The 14,870-nt window shown below is 42.2% G+C and overlaps 1 protein-coding gene across 1 annotated transcript in view; it reads left to right on the top strand.

The window, feature by feature from the left end:
• Positions 1 to 1,190: 1,190 nt before the first annotated feature.
• AMD1 (adenosylmethionine decarboxylase 1) overlaps positions 1,191 to 14,870 on the top strand; it is a 28,493-nt gene continuing 14,813 nt past the window's right edge. The window contains 1 exon segment of the mRNA XM_043962829.1: positions 1,191 to 1,680. Within this exon segment, the coding sequence (XP_043818764.1) occupies positions 1,572 to 1,680 (109 nt within the window). The 5' untranslated portion in view covers positions 1,191 to 1,571.

Raw genomic sequence — 14,870 nt, forward strand, 5'->3', positions numbered from 1 at the left:
GGCAAAGCTTCACTGTGACATTTTGACCCCTCCTAACTTTGTCTTGCCATCGTCAGTCATATATTCATTTTATGTGAATTAGTCATCTCAACAATGGTGTATTTCTTAATAGTCCTAACTGACCGATTCTAGAACACTGTATTTTCTATTTATTAAGATACCTGCTGAATTCCGAGACGTGATGCCAACGCCCCTCTTCCCACAGATCATTTTCCAGTTGGTTGAGATTTGTGAGAAACAAATCAGACATCAGATTTACCAGTAAAGTTAATGTCCCATTTGTATTGAGTAATTTTCGATTTGGAGGAATACCTCTGCAGAACAAATCATCGTTCTTACAATCTGACCCACTGAGGCATGAAGTTGCCAGCTGCAGGAGCTCCGCGGTCCACAAATTCAGATAAGCTTTTTCTAATGGAAAGGCAGGTTAATGGACGCAGCTCGCGGGAGGCCCTGAGCCCTCTCCGGCTGGGCGCTGCACTGCTTTTCTTTCTCCTTTTTAAAAAAAGGCAAAATCCCCAACAGCTTCTGCCTATTGTGTAAAAGCGATACGAATTCATTTCTATTCACACGCAAGGCTGAGGCTGGAGCACAAGATGAAGCGAACGCCTTGTTCTCCCACTCTCTGCAAGTGCATGCGTCAGGGCCAACGTGTGGAGTTTTAGAACAGTGGAGGCTTTTTTTTTTTTTTTTTTGCCTCGGGGAAACAGTCTGCGGAGAATAGCCAGGTCAATCAGAAGCCTTGGCTACCAAACCCACCCAAAGGGAAGGCAGAGAGCCGCGCCCCCGCAGGGCAGCGAAGCCCAGCCCAGCCCCGCCCTGCACACCGCTCAGCCCAGCCCAGCTCCGGCACCAGGACCGCCCAAGCTAGCTGAATTTTTAAAAGCTCAGCTCTCTCGGACGAGTCCTCCTCCCCAACTCCGCCTAGACTCTCCTTTTCCACCCCGATTTGGTCTCCCTTGCTAAATACAAACGCGATCTCTCCTCCTGTACCTCCCCCGCCGAGGGAGCCATGGCAAAAGACAGACCAGGCAAGCGGCTTCCCGGCGCTCGCGGGAGGCCGCCCTAACCTAAGACGGTAAATGAATGACAGCGGCTGGTGCTATGAGCGGGAGGGGCGGGGCCGTATGCGTCACTTCCGGACCCTGCGGGGGCGAGGGACTATATAAGGAACTTGCTCACGCAGCCCCCTCGCTTACACAGTATGGCCGGCGGACATTAGCTAGCGCTCGCTCTATGCTCTTCTCTGTAAACGGGAACCAGCGGAGTAAAAGAGACTGAACAGCATCTGCCTCTATTCCAACACAGAACACGTTCAACTTTCCGCACGAGAGAAAAAAAAAGCCGGGAAAAATTTTATTAATCTTTTTTTTTAAAAAAGTTAATATAAAATTATAACAAGCAAAAAAAAAAAAAGAACCACACGCACGCAAAAAACAAAAAAAAAAAACCTCCTGAACTTTAAAGAAGCAGCAGGAACAACCCGCAGCGGCGGAGGCGGCGGCGGGCGGGAGAAGAGATTTAATTAGTTGATTTTCTGTGGTTGTTGGTTGTTCGCTTGTCTCACAGTGATGGAAGCTGCACACTTCTTCGAAGGGACCGAGAAGCTGCTGGAGGTTTGGTTCTCCCGGCAGCAGCCAGACGAGAGCAAAGGCTCTGGGGATCTCCGCACCATCCAAGGTCGGGGCTGCGCGTGGGGGGCCATGGGGTTGGAGGCGCGGATACGCGGGCAGAGCAGGAGGGTTGAAGGAAGCGGGGGTGTGGGCGGAGGTGTCGACCGGGCCGGGGACTAGCTCCCGCCGTCAGGTGGTAAAATCCTATGTTCGGTAGTAGGCGCTCTTATTTTTCGTGGTGGTGGTGATGATGGTGGGGGTAAGGGGTGAGGGGAGGGGACCTGGAGCGCGTTTGCGGTGGGGCCTCTGCCTCGTGCCAGCAGCGCTCAGTAACGTCCTTCCGCGGGCCGGGCAGGGGGTGGGGTGGGGTGGGGGATCGCGGGCTTCAGGTGATTGAGGAATGGAATGCTCACCCATCCGGGCTACTGGGCGCCGCCCCGCCTGGAGGGAGGGAGGGAAGGAGAAAGGTGGGGGGAGTAGGTCCGAGGTTGGGTCTGCTTCCCTCCCATCCCCGGGCAGGTGTGATCTGCGCAGCCCGCTCTAGGCTAATGAGCTTGGGGCTCCGTCTCAGGGCGCTCTTTGTGTCAGCATTAGGTGACGCCGATCCAGCGATTGCCCACCATCACCACCACTCTCCTCCCCCCCCCCCTTCCCTGGGGGTTTTGGGGAAGAGGGCAGACACGCTCTTCCCGCCGCTGCCGGGAGGAAGGGGAATTCCTGCCGGTTCCTCCTCGGAAAAGGGTCTCGTTTAAGCAGGCCTCCTGCGGAGCCGCCATAAAAACCCGCCTCCCGTGGCCTCCCCCTTGTGTACTAGTCGGGTCCCTGCAGGCTGCTTCCATGTGGTGGGGAGCTAGCGGGAGGCGGCGGTGTCGCAGTGCCCGGGGCGGCCTGGATGGGGGGCGGGGGGGGCGGTGTCGCCGTCGCCTTGAAATGCTCTGCACCAAAACCTCCGGCCTAGCGCGTGGCCCGCGCGGCCTGGGCCGGGCTGAGAGCCGTCTCTGCCCTCGAGACTGGTCTGCAGCTGCTCTTGGTGGGTGGCTGCCCCAATGGTCATGACGAACCCCTGGCCTGTAGGCTGGGAGAGGAAGTATGGGTTGGAGGCTTCTCTGACCTTGTGCAGTATAACCTGTTACTTTTGAAGCCTGTGAAATCGGGGGCGCACGGGGAGCCGGGAGGCAGCGATAATAGGATAGATGCCCGTCCTGCAATTATTTCTGCCTGGGGACATAATGCTCTTGTGTGTAGCGTATTATACTACCTAATGCTTTAAGCTTGGTCAAGGGTATCTGGGGCCTCTTGCTCCCTACGTCTTAGGACACAGAACCAATTCCAGGGACTTTTTCAGAAATTTCTTTCCTTGATGGCGACTGGCGGCTTCTTTGGAGGTAAATTCGGCAACTAGCTCTTTTTTCCTTTTTGATTTTTTTTTAAATAATGGCATTATTGGAAATCCTTGCCTGTATTTCATGCAAGGTGTTAGTAATGAAAGGTACCTGAAAGAAATCGCTTAACCTGCTGTCGGGCGACCTAGTGTCTCCAGAGGTCCAACGTGCTTTAACCGTTTTATTCCTTCCCCTCGTTTCTCTGTGGCACCCCCTTATCTCCCCTCTTCCCCCGTGGCCATAACTACGATTACACGTGAGGTTCTTAGCTCTGCCTTATCGTCTAGCAGGCTCCTCTTCATTGAAAAGTTGGACCAATGAGAGCTTTTAGGGTAGGCAGAATGTTGGGCCCTAAGGCTGTCAGCCAATGGGATTTTGAAGAATGTTGGCTGCCAGTCAGCCCTAATCCTCTGATTAGGAGCAACCGGGGTTAAGGGGAAAGTAGGAGGTGCTACGGAGGCATTTTAGGCACTTTTTTTGTAGCTCGTTTTCCGGCAGCAAAATCAGAAGGATTTCTGGTCTTCCATCTACAAAGTACTTTGGCTTTAAGTTTTGTGTGACACTTAAGACTTTTAACTGTCGGATTGCTACTTTTCCTTGTTCTCCTACTGAAAAAGAGATAGAACCTTCCTTGTATGTGTCCATAGTTGATTTTTTTTTTGAAGTATTTTTTGGTTTCTTTTTTTGCGAGGCAGCGAGGGTTAAGTGACTTGCCCAAGGTCACACAGATGGTATGTATCGTGTCTGAGGCCGGATTTGAACTCATGTCCTCCCGAATCCAGAGCCAGTGCTTTATCCACTGCACCACTTAGCTGCCCCCATAGATTAATAAAACGTGTGGTTAGAAGTGTCTTCAGGGGGAAAAAAAAGTTAAAAGTAGAGAGTAGTTAAATGGAAGTGTTAGAGAAATTTATTTTAGCTATAGATCTTTCTGGACCCGTTTCAGACCCAATAACTAAACAAATTTCCTTGGCCAACAGATTATACATTGCCACCATGGTTCAGATAGTTCCTTGGAGAAGAATTTGATGGATGGAGCTATGTTTTAGTTTTTGTAAAAGTTTGTTTTTTCCTTCACAAGGTGATATAGGTAAATTTAGAACCTTAGAATTTGAAAGATGTTGATGTGAATAGTTAATGTATCGAATTATTCTTTAGTTGAAAGTGTGTGGTGTTAATGTAGGTTTTAATCTACCTTTGAAAGGGTTAGCTGATAGATTACGTTGGGGAAAAGAGTAGGGTAATTTGTAGTGCAAAGATTCTTAATCTACATCTATGAACTTTCAAAATAACTGTCCTTTTGTAATCCTATTTTGGTTTGTGCTTAAAAACATTATTGAGAAGGGATTCATAGGCTTCAGTTGACTACCCAAAGATCCATCTTAAAAGAATAAGAAAGGCCCTGACTTAAAACTCCACCTCTCAACCCCAATCCCCAGCTTAGTTATACCATATCCTACATCACAGAACTTTGAACATGAGAGACCTTAGAAATCATCTTGGGGACAGCTAGGTGGCACAGTGGATAAAGCACTGGCCCTGGATTCAGGAGGACCTGAGTTCAAATTCGGTCTTAGACACTTGACACTTATTAGCTGTGTGACCCTGGGCAAGTCACTCAACCCCCATTGCCCTGCAAAAAAAAACCCAAAACAAAACAAATCATCTAGTCTAAATGGCCCACAAAGGTAAAGGGATATATGACCTAAGGTCACATAGTGGAAGAGCTGGAGTGTAACCCAAATTTAAGACATTTTTGTTCAGTACCACTATAACACCAAGTTGCCTTTCAGTTGGCTATTCTGTACTTCTCTAGAAAAAGCATAAGGAGAATGGATTCAAGTCTGCCTCAACACTTACTAATTATGTAGTCAATGGGCGTATAAATCTCCCTGAATCTTTTCTAGAGCCCTCAGATTTCTGCTGTAGAACTGTTTTTTCTGGACTCTTAAAGCAATAGGGTTACCAGTTTGGGAAAAATACACAGCTGATCCAACTGAATACACTTGTTAAGCTGCTTGCTACGAAACTCAAAGACAACTGTGGAATCCTTTTATATTTTGCTTAGAAATTGTGGAAGGAATTTTTTTATTATTAAATAGCTTCTTAATGTTTTTGATATATTCTGAAGCATTTCCAATCACTTTCCAAAACATCTGGTAGTCAGTAAACAATCATTTGTTAAGCGCCTTTGTTGTGTGTTCATTCACAGGCCCACTAACCTAGTTTTTTACTTTCTCATCTCTCTGACCTGAATGTCCAGGTTCAGCAGGCTTTACTGCACTAAACTGCTACTCAACCAATAGGTTAAAAAGTATGGGGGCAGCTAGGTGGCCCAGTGGATAGAGCACTGACCCTGGAGTCAGGAGTATCTGAGTTCAAACCTGGCCTCAGACACTTATACTTACTAGCTGTGTGACCCTGGGCAAGTCACTTAACCCCAATTGCCTCACTAAAAAGAAAAAACAAAACAAAAAGTATGATGAGAGATTTTTGTTAGTTATAAACAAGCCTTGCTACTTACCTTCCTCTCACTTTATTAGGGAAGGGGGTGGCTAGAGTGTGTATGTAGATGCCATAATGAAATTCTGACCCCTGGCCATGGAGGTATGAGCCAAGAAGACTGAGGAACATCATTATAGAAGTAAATTGTCTTAGTAGAATTTTCCAGGGTGTGTAAAAAGACAGTAATGATGATTACAAAATAGTATCATTCTATTGGCATATTTCCCATCTACCTTGTTAGTTTGTAGTATCTTAACAAGTTTTAGAGTATTTCTGTCCAGTGCAGTATGCACTAAACAAGTTGACATGCTTTGTAGGTTGATATTATAGTGGAATAAATATATTCATCTTTCTTTTTTTTTTAGTGAGGCAATTGGGGCCAAGTGACTTGCCCAGGGTCACACAGCTAGTAAGTGTTAAGTGTCTGAGGCCGGACCTGAACTCAGGTCCTCCTGACTCCAGGGCCGGTGCTCTATCCACTTCGCCACCTAGCTGCCCCTATATTCATCTTTTTAAAGAAAAATTAGAACAGATTTTGATTATTTAAAATTTGGTTATTAGGCTTAATTCATAATTTGAATGCAGGGATAGTGACTTTTCATTAACTCAGACCTACTAATCAGTTGAACAGTTGAGAAGGTGAAACTTGAGTAAAGAGTACATGTTTGTTTTCTTTAACAATTTGGTTTCTAAAAAAAAAAAAACAAAACAAAAGGGGGCAGCTAGGTGGCGCAGTGGATAAAGCACCGGCCCTGGATTCAGGAGGACCTGAGTTCAAATCCAGCCTCAGACCCTTGACACTTACTAGCTGTGTGACCCTGGGCAAGTCACTTAACCCCAATTGCCTCACCAAAAAAACAAAATTGGTTTCTGAGAGTGATTTGAAAAGGAAGCCCAAAGTAGTCCCTAATAAAACATAGGAGGCTTTGCTAATATTTCTCTTGTCTGTGGAGTTATGGTACATGAACTAAAGTGGCTTTCATTTCATATAGGAACTCTTTTTTTTAAGTCTTTTTCTTTTTGTGTGTGAGGCAATTGGGGTTAAGTGACTTGCTCGGGTCACATAGCTAGTAAGTGTCAAGTGTCTGAGGCTGGATTTGAATTCAGGTCCTCTTGACTCCAGGGCCGCAGGGCCGGTGCTCTATCCACTGTGCCACCTAGCTGCCCCAAATACAGGAACTCTTAAAATTTTTTTTGAATCATTGTACTCCTGGTTAAATTATATAACCATAGATGTCTATCCATAATATTATGTTGGACTGAAAATGTTATATTTGACTATAAATAGCAAAGTCTGGTTGAAAGAACACTGAAGTTGAAGGTTACTGTGATCATGGAAAAGTTATTTAATCTCTATGAGGTTGTTTACTCATTTGTGAAATGGAATATTTATAATTTATCATTTATATTTGTATTACCCACTTCACTGAGTTATGATAGCTATATATAATGCTGTTTGTGTGAATCATTATATAGCCTCAAGTAAGTGCCATTGCCTGGAGTTTAGAAATTGTTAAAAATTTTATTCCACATTTATCTTGAGGTCCAGTGGGAAAGAACACCGAATTTGGAGTTACAGGACATGGAAATCGAGGTTCTGTCCAGACCTTAGCTAAATAATATCATTCATCTGTAAAATGAAGGGATTGGACTAGGTGACCTTTAAGTTCCCTTCCAGCCTGAAATTGATAATCCTATGAGTCAAGTTCCCAGGGTAATGTTTGAGCTGGAAGAGAGTGTTGTCAAAAGAAGTGGGAATAAGGGCAAGGGAAATGACCCCATTTGGGCTTCTCTTGACAAAGTTACTTTGGTTTGCCATTTCCTTCTCCATCTCATTTTACAGATGTAGAATTGAGGGTTAAGTGACTTTTGAGTAGGGCCACACAGCTATTAAGTGTCTGAGGCCAGATTTGAACTCTGGAAGAAGAGTCTTACTGACTCCAGTTGTGCAGTGCCATCAGCTGTCTAGTAACATTTGATGATGGTGGGCTGCCTATGCAAAGGCATAAAGGTAGGAAATGGGATATCCTGTATAGTATATGTAGTGTGTAAATGAGCCTGTAAAAATATTCTAGAGCCATATTAAATGCCAGAGAGAAGTTCTGGATAAGTGAGAGAATGGTAACATCCTTGATAGAAATAAGGAAGTTAGAAGGAAAAGGGGGGTGTTTAGGGGGGAAGATAATGAATTGTTTGAACTTGTAGAGTTGGAGAGATACCTGTGAAACCTGCAAGGGGTTATTTCCAAGTAGGAGATTTTGCATTGAGGGGAGGAGAGGCAGCAGCTAGACAAGAAGATTTAGTCATCTGCATAGAGATACGACAATAGTTGAGTCTGCCAGATCTGATAAGGTTGGCTTAGTAAGGAATATGGACAGAAGTCCTAGGACTGAGCCCTGAGACACAGAGGTGAATGGAGGGGAAATTGGAAGAAATAGAAGTAATGGAAGACTGAAAAGAAATGGTATGACAGGTAAGGAGAACCATGGAAAATAGTGTCCCAAAGGAAGGAGAGTATATCCAAAACAAAGAGGACAAGTGTCCACTGTTGCAGAGAGATCAAGAAAGATGGGAACTGAGAAAGGGCCTCTGAATTTAGCAATGAAGATACTTGCCAACCTTGGTAAGAATAGTTTTAGTTGAAAATGCAAGAGAGTTGAGAAGTGAAGTGGAGTCAGTGGACCATCCAACCTGTGAAAGGGAGGGAAACCGTAATTTATTTATAGGTCAGGTACTTGAAAATGAGGGTGGTATATAATGAAGGTGGTTTATTGGGGACAGGGTAGGGAGGACATCTCAGATTATTCTGAAGGGCACCTAGGTGGTACAGTAGATAAAGGCTTGAGTTCATATATACTGCCTCTGACACTAACTAGCTGTGTGATCCTGGGCAAATCATTTAAGTCTGTTTGCTTCACTTTTCCTGCTGGAGAAAGGAAATGACAAACCATTTCAGTATCTTTGCCAAGAAACCCCAAATGGGGTAATGAAGAGTCCAACATGACCGAGATGACTGAACAACATTCTGAATTTTAAAACCCCAAGAAAGTATTTCCATACACAAATAGAAGGCAGAAGGAAGCATGAAGACAAAAGGCAATATTAAACTACAAATGGATATTTCTTACTACTTAGAAAATTTTGTGCGTTATTTTTCAAAATTAATTTTTGTTGATAATCTTTTTTATACATTGTCTACATTTCTTTCTGCATCTCTTTCCTTCCCAGAGAGCCATTTCATAAACACAAACAAAGCAAAATTTCTCAGTACATTTTAAATTAAAGCACTTTTCCCACCTTGTGAACTCCCCTCTTTTGCCAAAAAGGGGTGCGGGTCTTGTGAGCTATGTTTTTCTCTTGTTCTAATTTTGCAACATTCATTTTTTTTAATCATATTTGGTAGTTATTTATGTTTGTTAACATTTTGTTGCAATCTTTATATTTTCTTGGCTGTTGCTTACTTCTGCACTAGTACTTTGTAAATCCTTGCTTTTCTGTAGTCATCTTATTCATCATTTTCAGTAATATAACATTCAACATTCAAAAATACCAGTTTGTTTAGCTATTCTTCAGTCAACAGACATCTAATTGTTTCAGATGTTTGGAAATAAGTATTTTGGCAAGTATGAGGACTTAGCTTATTATTGGCCTGAGATGGGGAGAGTAAATGCCTTGAGGTCATATGGCATGGACATTTTAGTGGACAATCTAGGAAGAGATTTGGACATGTTTGAAGGTAGCATGAAGGACATGGCTCCAGAGATTGGGATTGAGAGCATAACAAGTTAGGAATTGACCTTTGAGGGAAAAGTCCTGGAAGGTGATACTGAGGTGATTGGAGTTCTTGGTAACCTCAGTTTTTTCAGTAAAGTATGAAGCCATCCATTGTAAAATTTATGTTTTGATTATAATTTATGGTTATTGTTGTTGGGACATCAGGAGGGATGGCGATGATTTGCGTGAATGGATTTTAAGTGAGGAAGGACTGTGCACAGTCACCAGTTTCACTTTCTCTTCCGACGCATCTGGGTCCCAGTGGCTCCAGGACAACTGGAGATTGCCCAGATGTTTGAGGCATTGGGGTTAAGTGACTTGCCCAGGGTCACCAGCTAGTAAGTGTGAAGTGTGTCTGAGGCCAGGTTGAAGCAGGTCTCCTGATACAGGGCCAGTCTTCTATGCAATGGCTCACTAGCTGCCCTCAATTTATAATACACCTGTATCAACAGAAGGAACTGTGGAATATATATATCATTGCAGAATCTGATGGATTAGAATGCAACAGTTAAGGGTTCACTTGACATTGGTTAATAATCAAGACGTGTTAAGGTGAACTGATTAACCAGAGTGAAAAAAATTTTTTTAAGTGAGGCAATTGGGGTTAAGTGACTTGCCCCAAGGTCACACAGCTAGTAAGTGTCTGAGGCCGGATTTGATAACTCAGGTCCTCCCTGACTCCAGGGCTGGTGCTCTATCCCACTGCGCCACCTAGCCGCCCCAGAGTGAAAATTTTAAGGGAATAAGATGGGGCTGAAGAAATCCAAGAGGTTGTGAAGAATACTGGGCTTGGAGGTTTCCATGAGAATGACGACTGTATCTGCTTTTAGTAGGGTAATGGTTCAGGGAGAAATAACTCGAAGGGTTAAGAGGTTCTTATCAGAGGACTATTAGTGTTGTGGTTTGGGAGGTAGAATATTCGTGTTAATACGAATATATGTGCAGTGTCATTCCTGGTACAGACACCTTGGCATACGGGTACTAAGATAATGGAACTGTAGGTCCACTGCATTATAATGGAAAGAAAATCAGATTTGGCTGGAACTTCAGAGATCCCAAGACACAATCTTGATTGTGATGCCAACTCGTTGTAGAATCTTAATTCAGAAAATAAAGAAGCATGATGTTTTCCATATTTTAACAGAGAATGGAGTGAGGGGCAGCTAGGTGCTCAGGTGGTATAGAGCACTGGCCCTGGATTCAGAAGAACCTGAGTCCAAATCTGACCCCAGCACCCTTGACCTTAGTAGCTGTGTGTCCCTGGGGCAAGACACTTAACCCCAATTGCCTTACCCTCCCACCCCCCCCAAAAAAGATGGAGTTGAAATTAAATTGAAAATTAGAGGGTGCACCCAACACCAAACTTCATTCCACCTTACTATTATATGACTTTGCCTCAACTTGGAATCTGTTCTTCAAACTTACACAAATTTTTTAGCAAATTTCTTTTTATCAGGAATTTCTCTACCATATTTAAAATAATTAGATTGAAGGCATATTCAAGAAATAGTCTTAGTTTTAAGACAATATGGAAATAATTGTTTCTTTCAATAGTATGTCATCTGAATGTGGTAATCCAAATCAGTGGGATTACTTTTGATTTTTGTTTTAAAAACATAAATAAATATTTCTGTTGATATTTGAGCATTCTCAGTTCTGACCCTAGAACTATAAAGGTAAATTGATTTCCCAGCCCCCCCCCCCCCCCCCCCCCCCCCCAATGTGAACCAGAAAAACATTTCGGCCTGGGGCAAGGGGTAGTCTGTAACAAGAAAGTATTTGAGAATTTTCAGATCTTTATTGATAGGATAACCGAGACTGTAATTAATGCTGCCCTCTCCCTCCCCTTTTCTAGATTTATACTGTGGGAAGTGATTGAAGTGAAGTTTTGAGATATTGGGGTGATATCATTCTCTCTCTCATTCTCCCTGGAAATGTATAACTATAAAATTATGTAGGCTTCTTTGCTTAAAGTTGCTCTTTCATGCCATACCACCGCAGGGCCGGTGCCTTATCCACTGCGCCACCTAGCTGCCCCCAAAATTATAAATTTTAAAATCTCAAAAAATACTAGTAGTATCTTAAGTTCTGTACTTACATTTGGTTTTAATTGATTTCAATTTTGTGTAAACTGAATAAAATGTTTATATTGCAATTTTCATAAGAGGTTATAAGCAATTTTGTATGTTCACTGTATCACTTTGCATGCAGGTTGTACAGGTACAATTTTTCCTATGCAGAGACTATTTCGTAGCCAGTTTTCTTACCTGTTAAAATATGAGCAGTTTACACTGGATCATCTTTGAAATTCCAACTCAAGTCATCTATTTTAGGATATGAGTTTAAGATTGAAGTTGCAGTGAAAGGGGAGGATATTGCAGTAAATCATTGAAACTGGTAGCTTTCTTTGAAGGCTGGACTTCAGGAGACCTGGCTTTAAATCCCACCTCCAATTCAAGTCTTTGTAGCTATATAAAGACAGGCCTGAGCCTGTTTCTTCATGGTTTTTTTTTTTTGGTTGTTGTTTGTTTTTTTGCGGAGCAATGGAGGTTAAGTGACTTGCCCAGGGTCACACAGCTAGTAAGTGTCAAGTGTCTGAGGCCGGATTTGAACTAAGGAACTCCTGAATCCAGGGCTGGGGCTTTATCCACTGCGCCACCTAGCTGCCCCAGTTTCTTCATATGTTAAATGAGAGTGAAGCACTTACATAGTACTTTGCTGACTAAGTAAAGAACATTTCTTTGATCTGGACAGAGGGAGAATAGTTGTACTAAAGCTCTAAAATTGGAACTTAAATTTAACTCTGGCAATTATTTGTTTGTATGCTGCACTTAAGACATTGAAACCAAGATTTTTATGGTTAAAAGAAATTTGCAGTAAAGGCTAAGGACCAGTAGTTGCAAATACAGTAATTGAAACCTCAGCATTAACTTTCCCGGAACTCATTCCATACTTGACTATGTCACTGCTCAAGCTTTATAGTATCAATGATTTACATTAAAGGAATCCACAGCCTATGCCAAAAAACCTTTTAGCAAAAAAGTTTTGAAATAAAAAAGCTTTTTCTATTAAAGAGCTGAACTTTTCTCAGTATTCCTCACAACAGCTCTTTTAACCTGCACGGATCTGTTCTTAAATACATGTAAAGTTGAGCTGCTGCCCAAAACAGAAGGGTTCAGATTAAGGAATAGCACCAAAGAGCAATTTTTTGGTCAACAGTCTGAAACACTGCAGCTTTTTTATTTCCCAGCCTGAAAAAATCTTTATACAATTTTTATAAAGGAAAAATATTTTTCTTCCAAAGCACAGTGTCTTTCATGCTCCTGATTGGCCAGTATATACTGACCAGTGTATATTATAGTAGTGCTTTTCATACATTATTAAAATTGATCTTCAAACCTTTGAGACAGGTATAGTTGAAGAACCCTGTGAATTCATCATTTAAAATAGCATCTACTTTGATATCATAGGATCGGATGGTACCACAGAGGTCAGCTGATTATAGCCCACTTTATGGATGTTGCTTTAAATATTGTATGCTTGATTAATTTTTTTGGATGAACTAGTCCTTTATTTAAAAATTCTACTATTCTTAGGATGTACATCTTGGTATGGTAGTTAACTCGAGACCATTCTCAGTACATTAGTAAACAGATTCTTATAATTTTAGGTATAGTCAAATCAAAAATTTAATGCCTGGTTTGATGTAAGCTTTTCTGCCAGAGGAATAAAGACTTTTTCAAACATAGTGTATCTAGTTCATGTGACATTGATAATCTTGTATTACGGTGACCTGAGCAACTTTCTTCTGAAGTTCTTTGTTATTGCTGTACATAATATGTTGTATAAAGGATATCCTTAATAATCTTTGAATCTAAGGTACATTAATACACAGATGTGTTAAAACATTAGTTAAATGCTTCATAACTCATATATAAGTATTCTTAGATTTACAAAGCCATGTTTCTCAAAACAGCCGCATACAGAAAAGAAAATTGATTCTGATAAAGATCAAATGGCTTGTCTGTGGTCTTGAAGCTAGTATTAGAGACACGTTTAGGGACCTGGGTATTTCTTGACTAAGTCTAGGCCTCTCAGTGGATGTATTACTGTATCATCAGTAGTTCCCAAGAACTGACTGTTCTTTTTTAACCAAGTGGATCAGAAGACCATCTTCCATTCAGCTGTCAAAAAGGATCTTCTAAAGCCACGGGTCTGACTATGTCACTCCCCCATCTCCCCCACTCCAGTGCCTCCCTATCACCTCCAGGATGTATATAGTTATCTGCTAGTTGTCTCCCCCCATTAGATCGGAGTTTCTTGAAATCAAGGACTGCCCTTTGCCTTTCTTGGTGAGCACAGTACTTGGCACATCGTATATAGGCACTTAAATGTTTTTTGACCCATCAAGTTAGGAGTAGTCGAGTTAGAAATGGGTCTCTTTGAATTAGGTCTATTTGGATGGGGTTAGGGCATGAACTAGACATGAGGGAAAGCGATAGGATACTGCAAGTATGGAGGTGGGGTTCATTTTGCACCCTTTGCCTAGGAGTTTTAATTTTAGTTGAAACATTTATAAGTTTCTGGAGGATAACAAGATAAAAAATGGCATTTGTGGGTGTTATGTCACTGGTCAAGGGGTCTGAATGTTGATGGTCTAAAAATTTGTTGGAACTATACTACTCTATTAAAGTTTGTGGCTTATGAATCACTGGAATTGTCTCTTCTAATCACCCTCACTCATCCTTCCTATCCCTCACTCCCACCAATCTGCCTCTGGAATAATTTGGTCTTTAGACATTCACTGAATTATCTATCTGAATAAGATCCTTTTGAGTTTCTAAACAGCTCCAGGAGGTGATTTCATTTCTGACTTAGTTTCTTCTTGTAATTGTCTCCTTCAGCTGACTTAAACGATAGATGTGTGTGTGTGTGTGTGTGTGTGTGTGTGTGTGTGTGTGTGTGTGTGGCAATTGGGGTTAAGTGACTTGCCCAGGGTCACACAGCTAATAAGTGTTAAGGGTCTGAGGCTGGATTTGAACTCATGTCCTCATGACTCCAGAGCAGGTGCTCTATCCACTGCACCACCTAGCTGTCCCATTATATACTTTTTTTAAAAAAATTCTTGTTTTTGTAATTGCATTGAATAAGTTAAGCAAAACAAATAATTTTAAACTTCTGTGATTCTTAAAATGCTCTAAGCTCTTTTCCAACACTCTACTATTGTTGATGCAGAAAGTGGCTCATAAAATGTGTTTTTTCCATGGGTTATCATGGCTACCAAGTAGTAGCTCTACCTACATTTATTTATTTATTTTTTGCAGTGTCTTGTAGTTTTATTTTTGGTCCTGGTTCTCACAAGATAAAGAAATATGTCCCATAAAACTGCATTGGGAGAAGAAATGTCTATTTCAATAAAACTTCCAAAAACATGTGACTCACCACGGTGGAAAGTGACTGGCAGGGGATGGCAAATAGATAAAAGTTCCATGCAAAGCTCGGTGTCCACATGTCCATCTTCAGTCAGTGTCCCTAATACCAACCCATCAGCTCCATAAAGCTTGGCAGGTTGGATATCTGCTTTCATGTGACCTCT

The sequence above is a fragment of the Dromiciops gliroides genome, chromosome 4 (assembly GCF_019393635.1).
Source record: "Dromiciops gliroides isolate mDroGli1 chromosome 4, mDroGli1.pri, whole genome shotgun sequence".
NCBI classification, from domain to species: domain Eukaryota; kingdom Metazoa; phylum Chordata; class Mammalia; order Microbiotheria; family Microbiotheriidae; genus Dromiciops; species Dromiciops gliroides.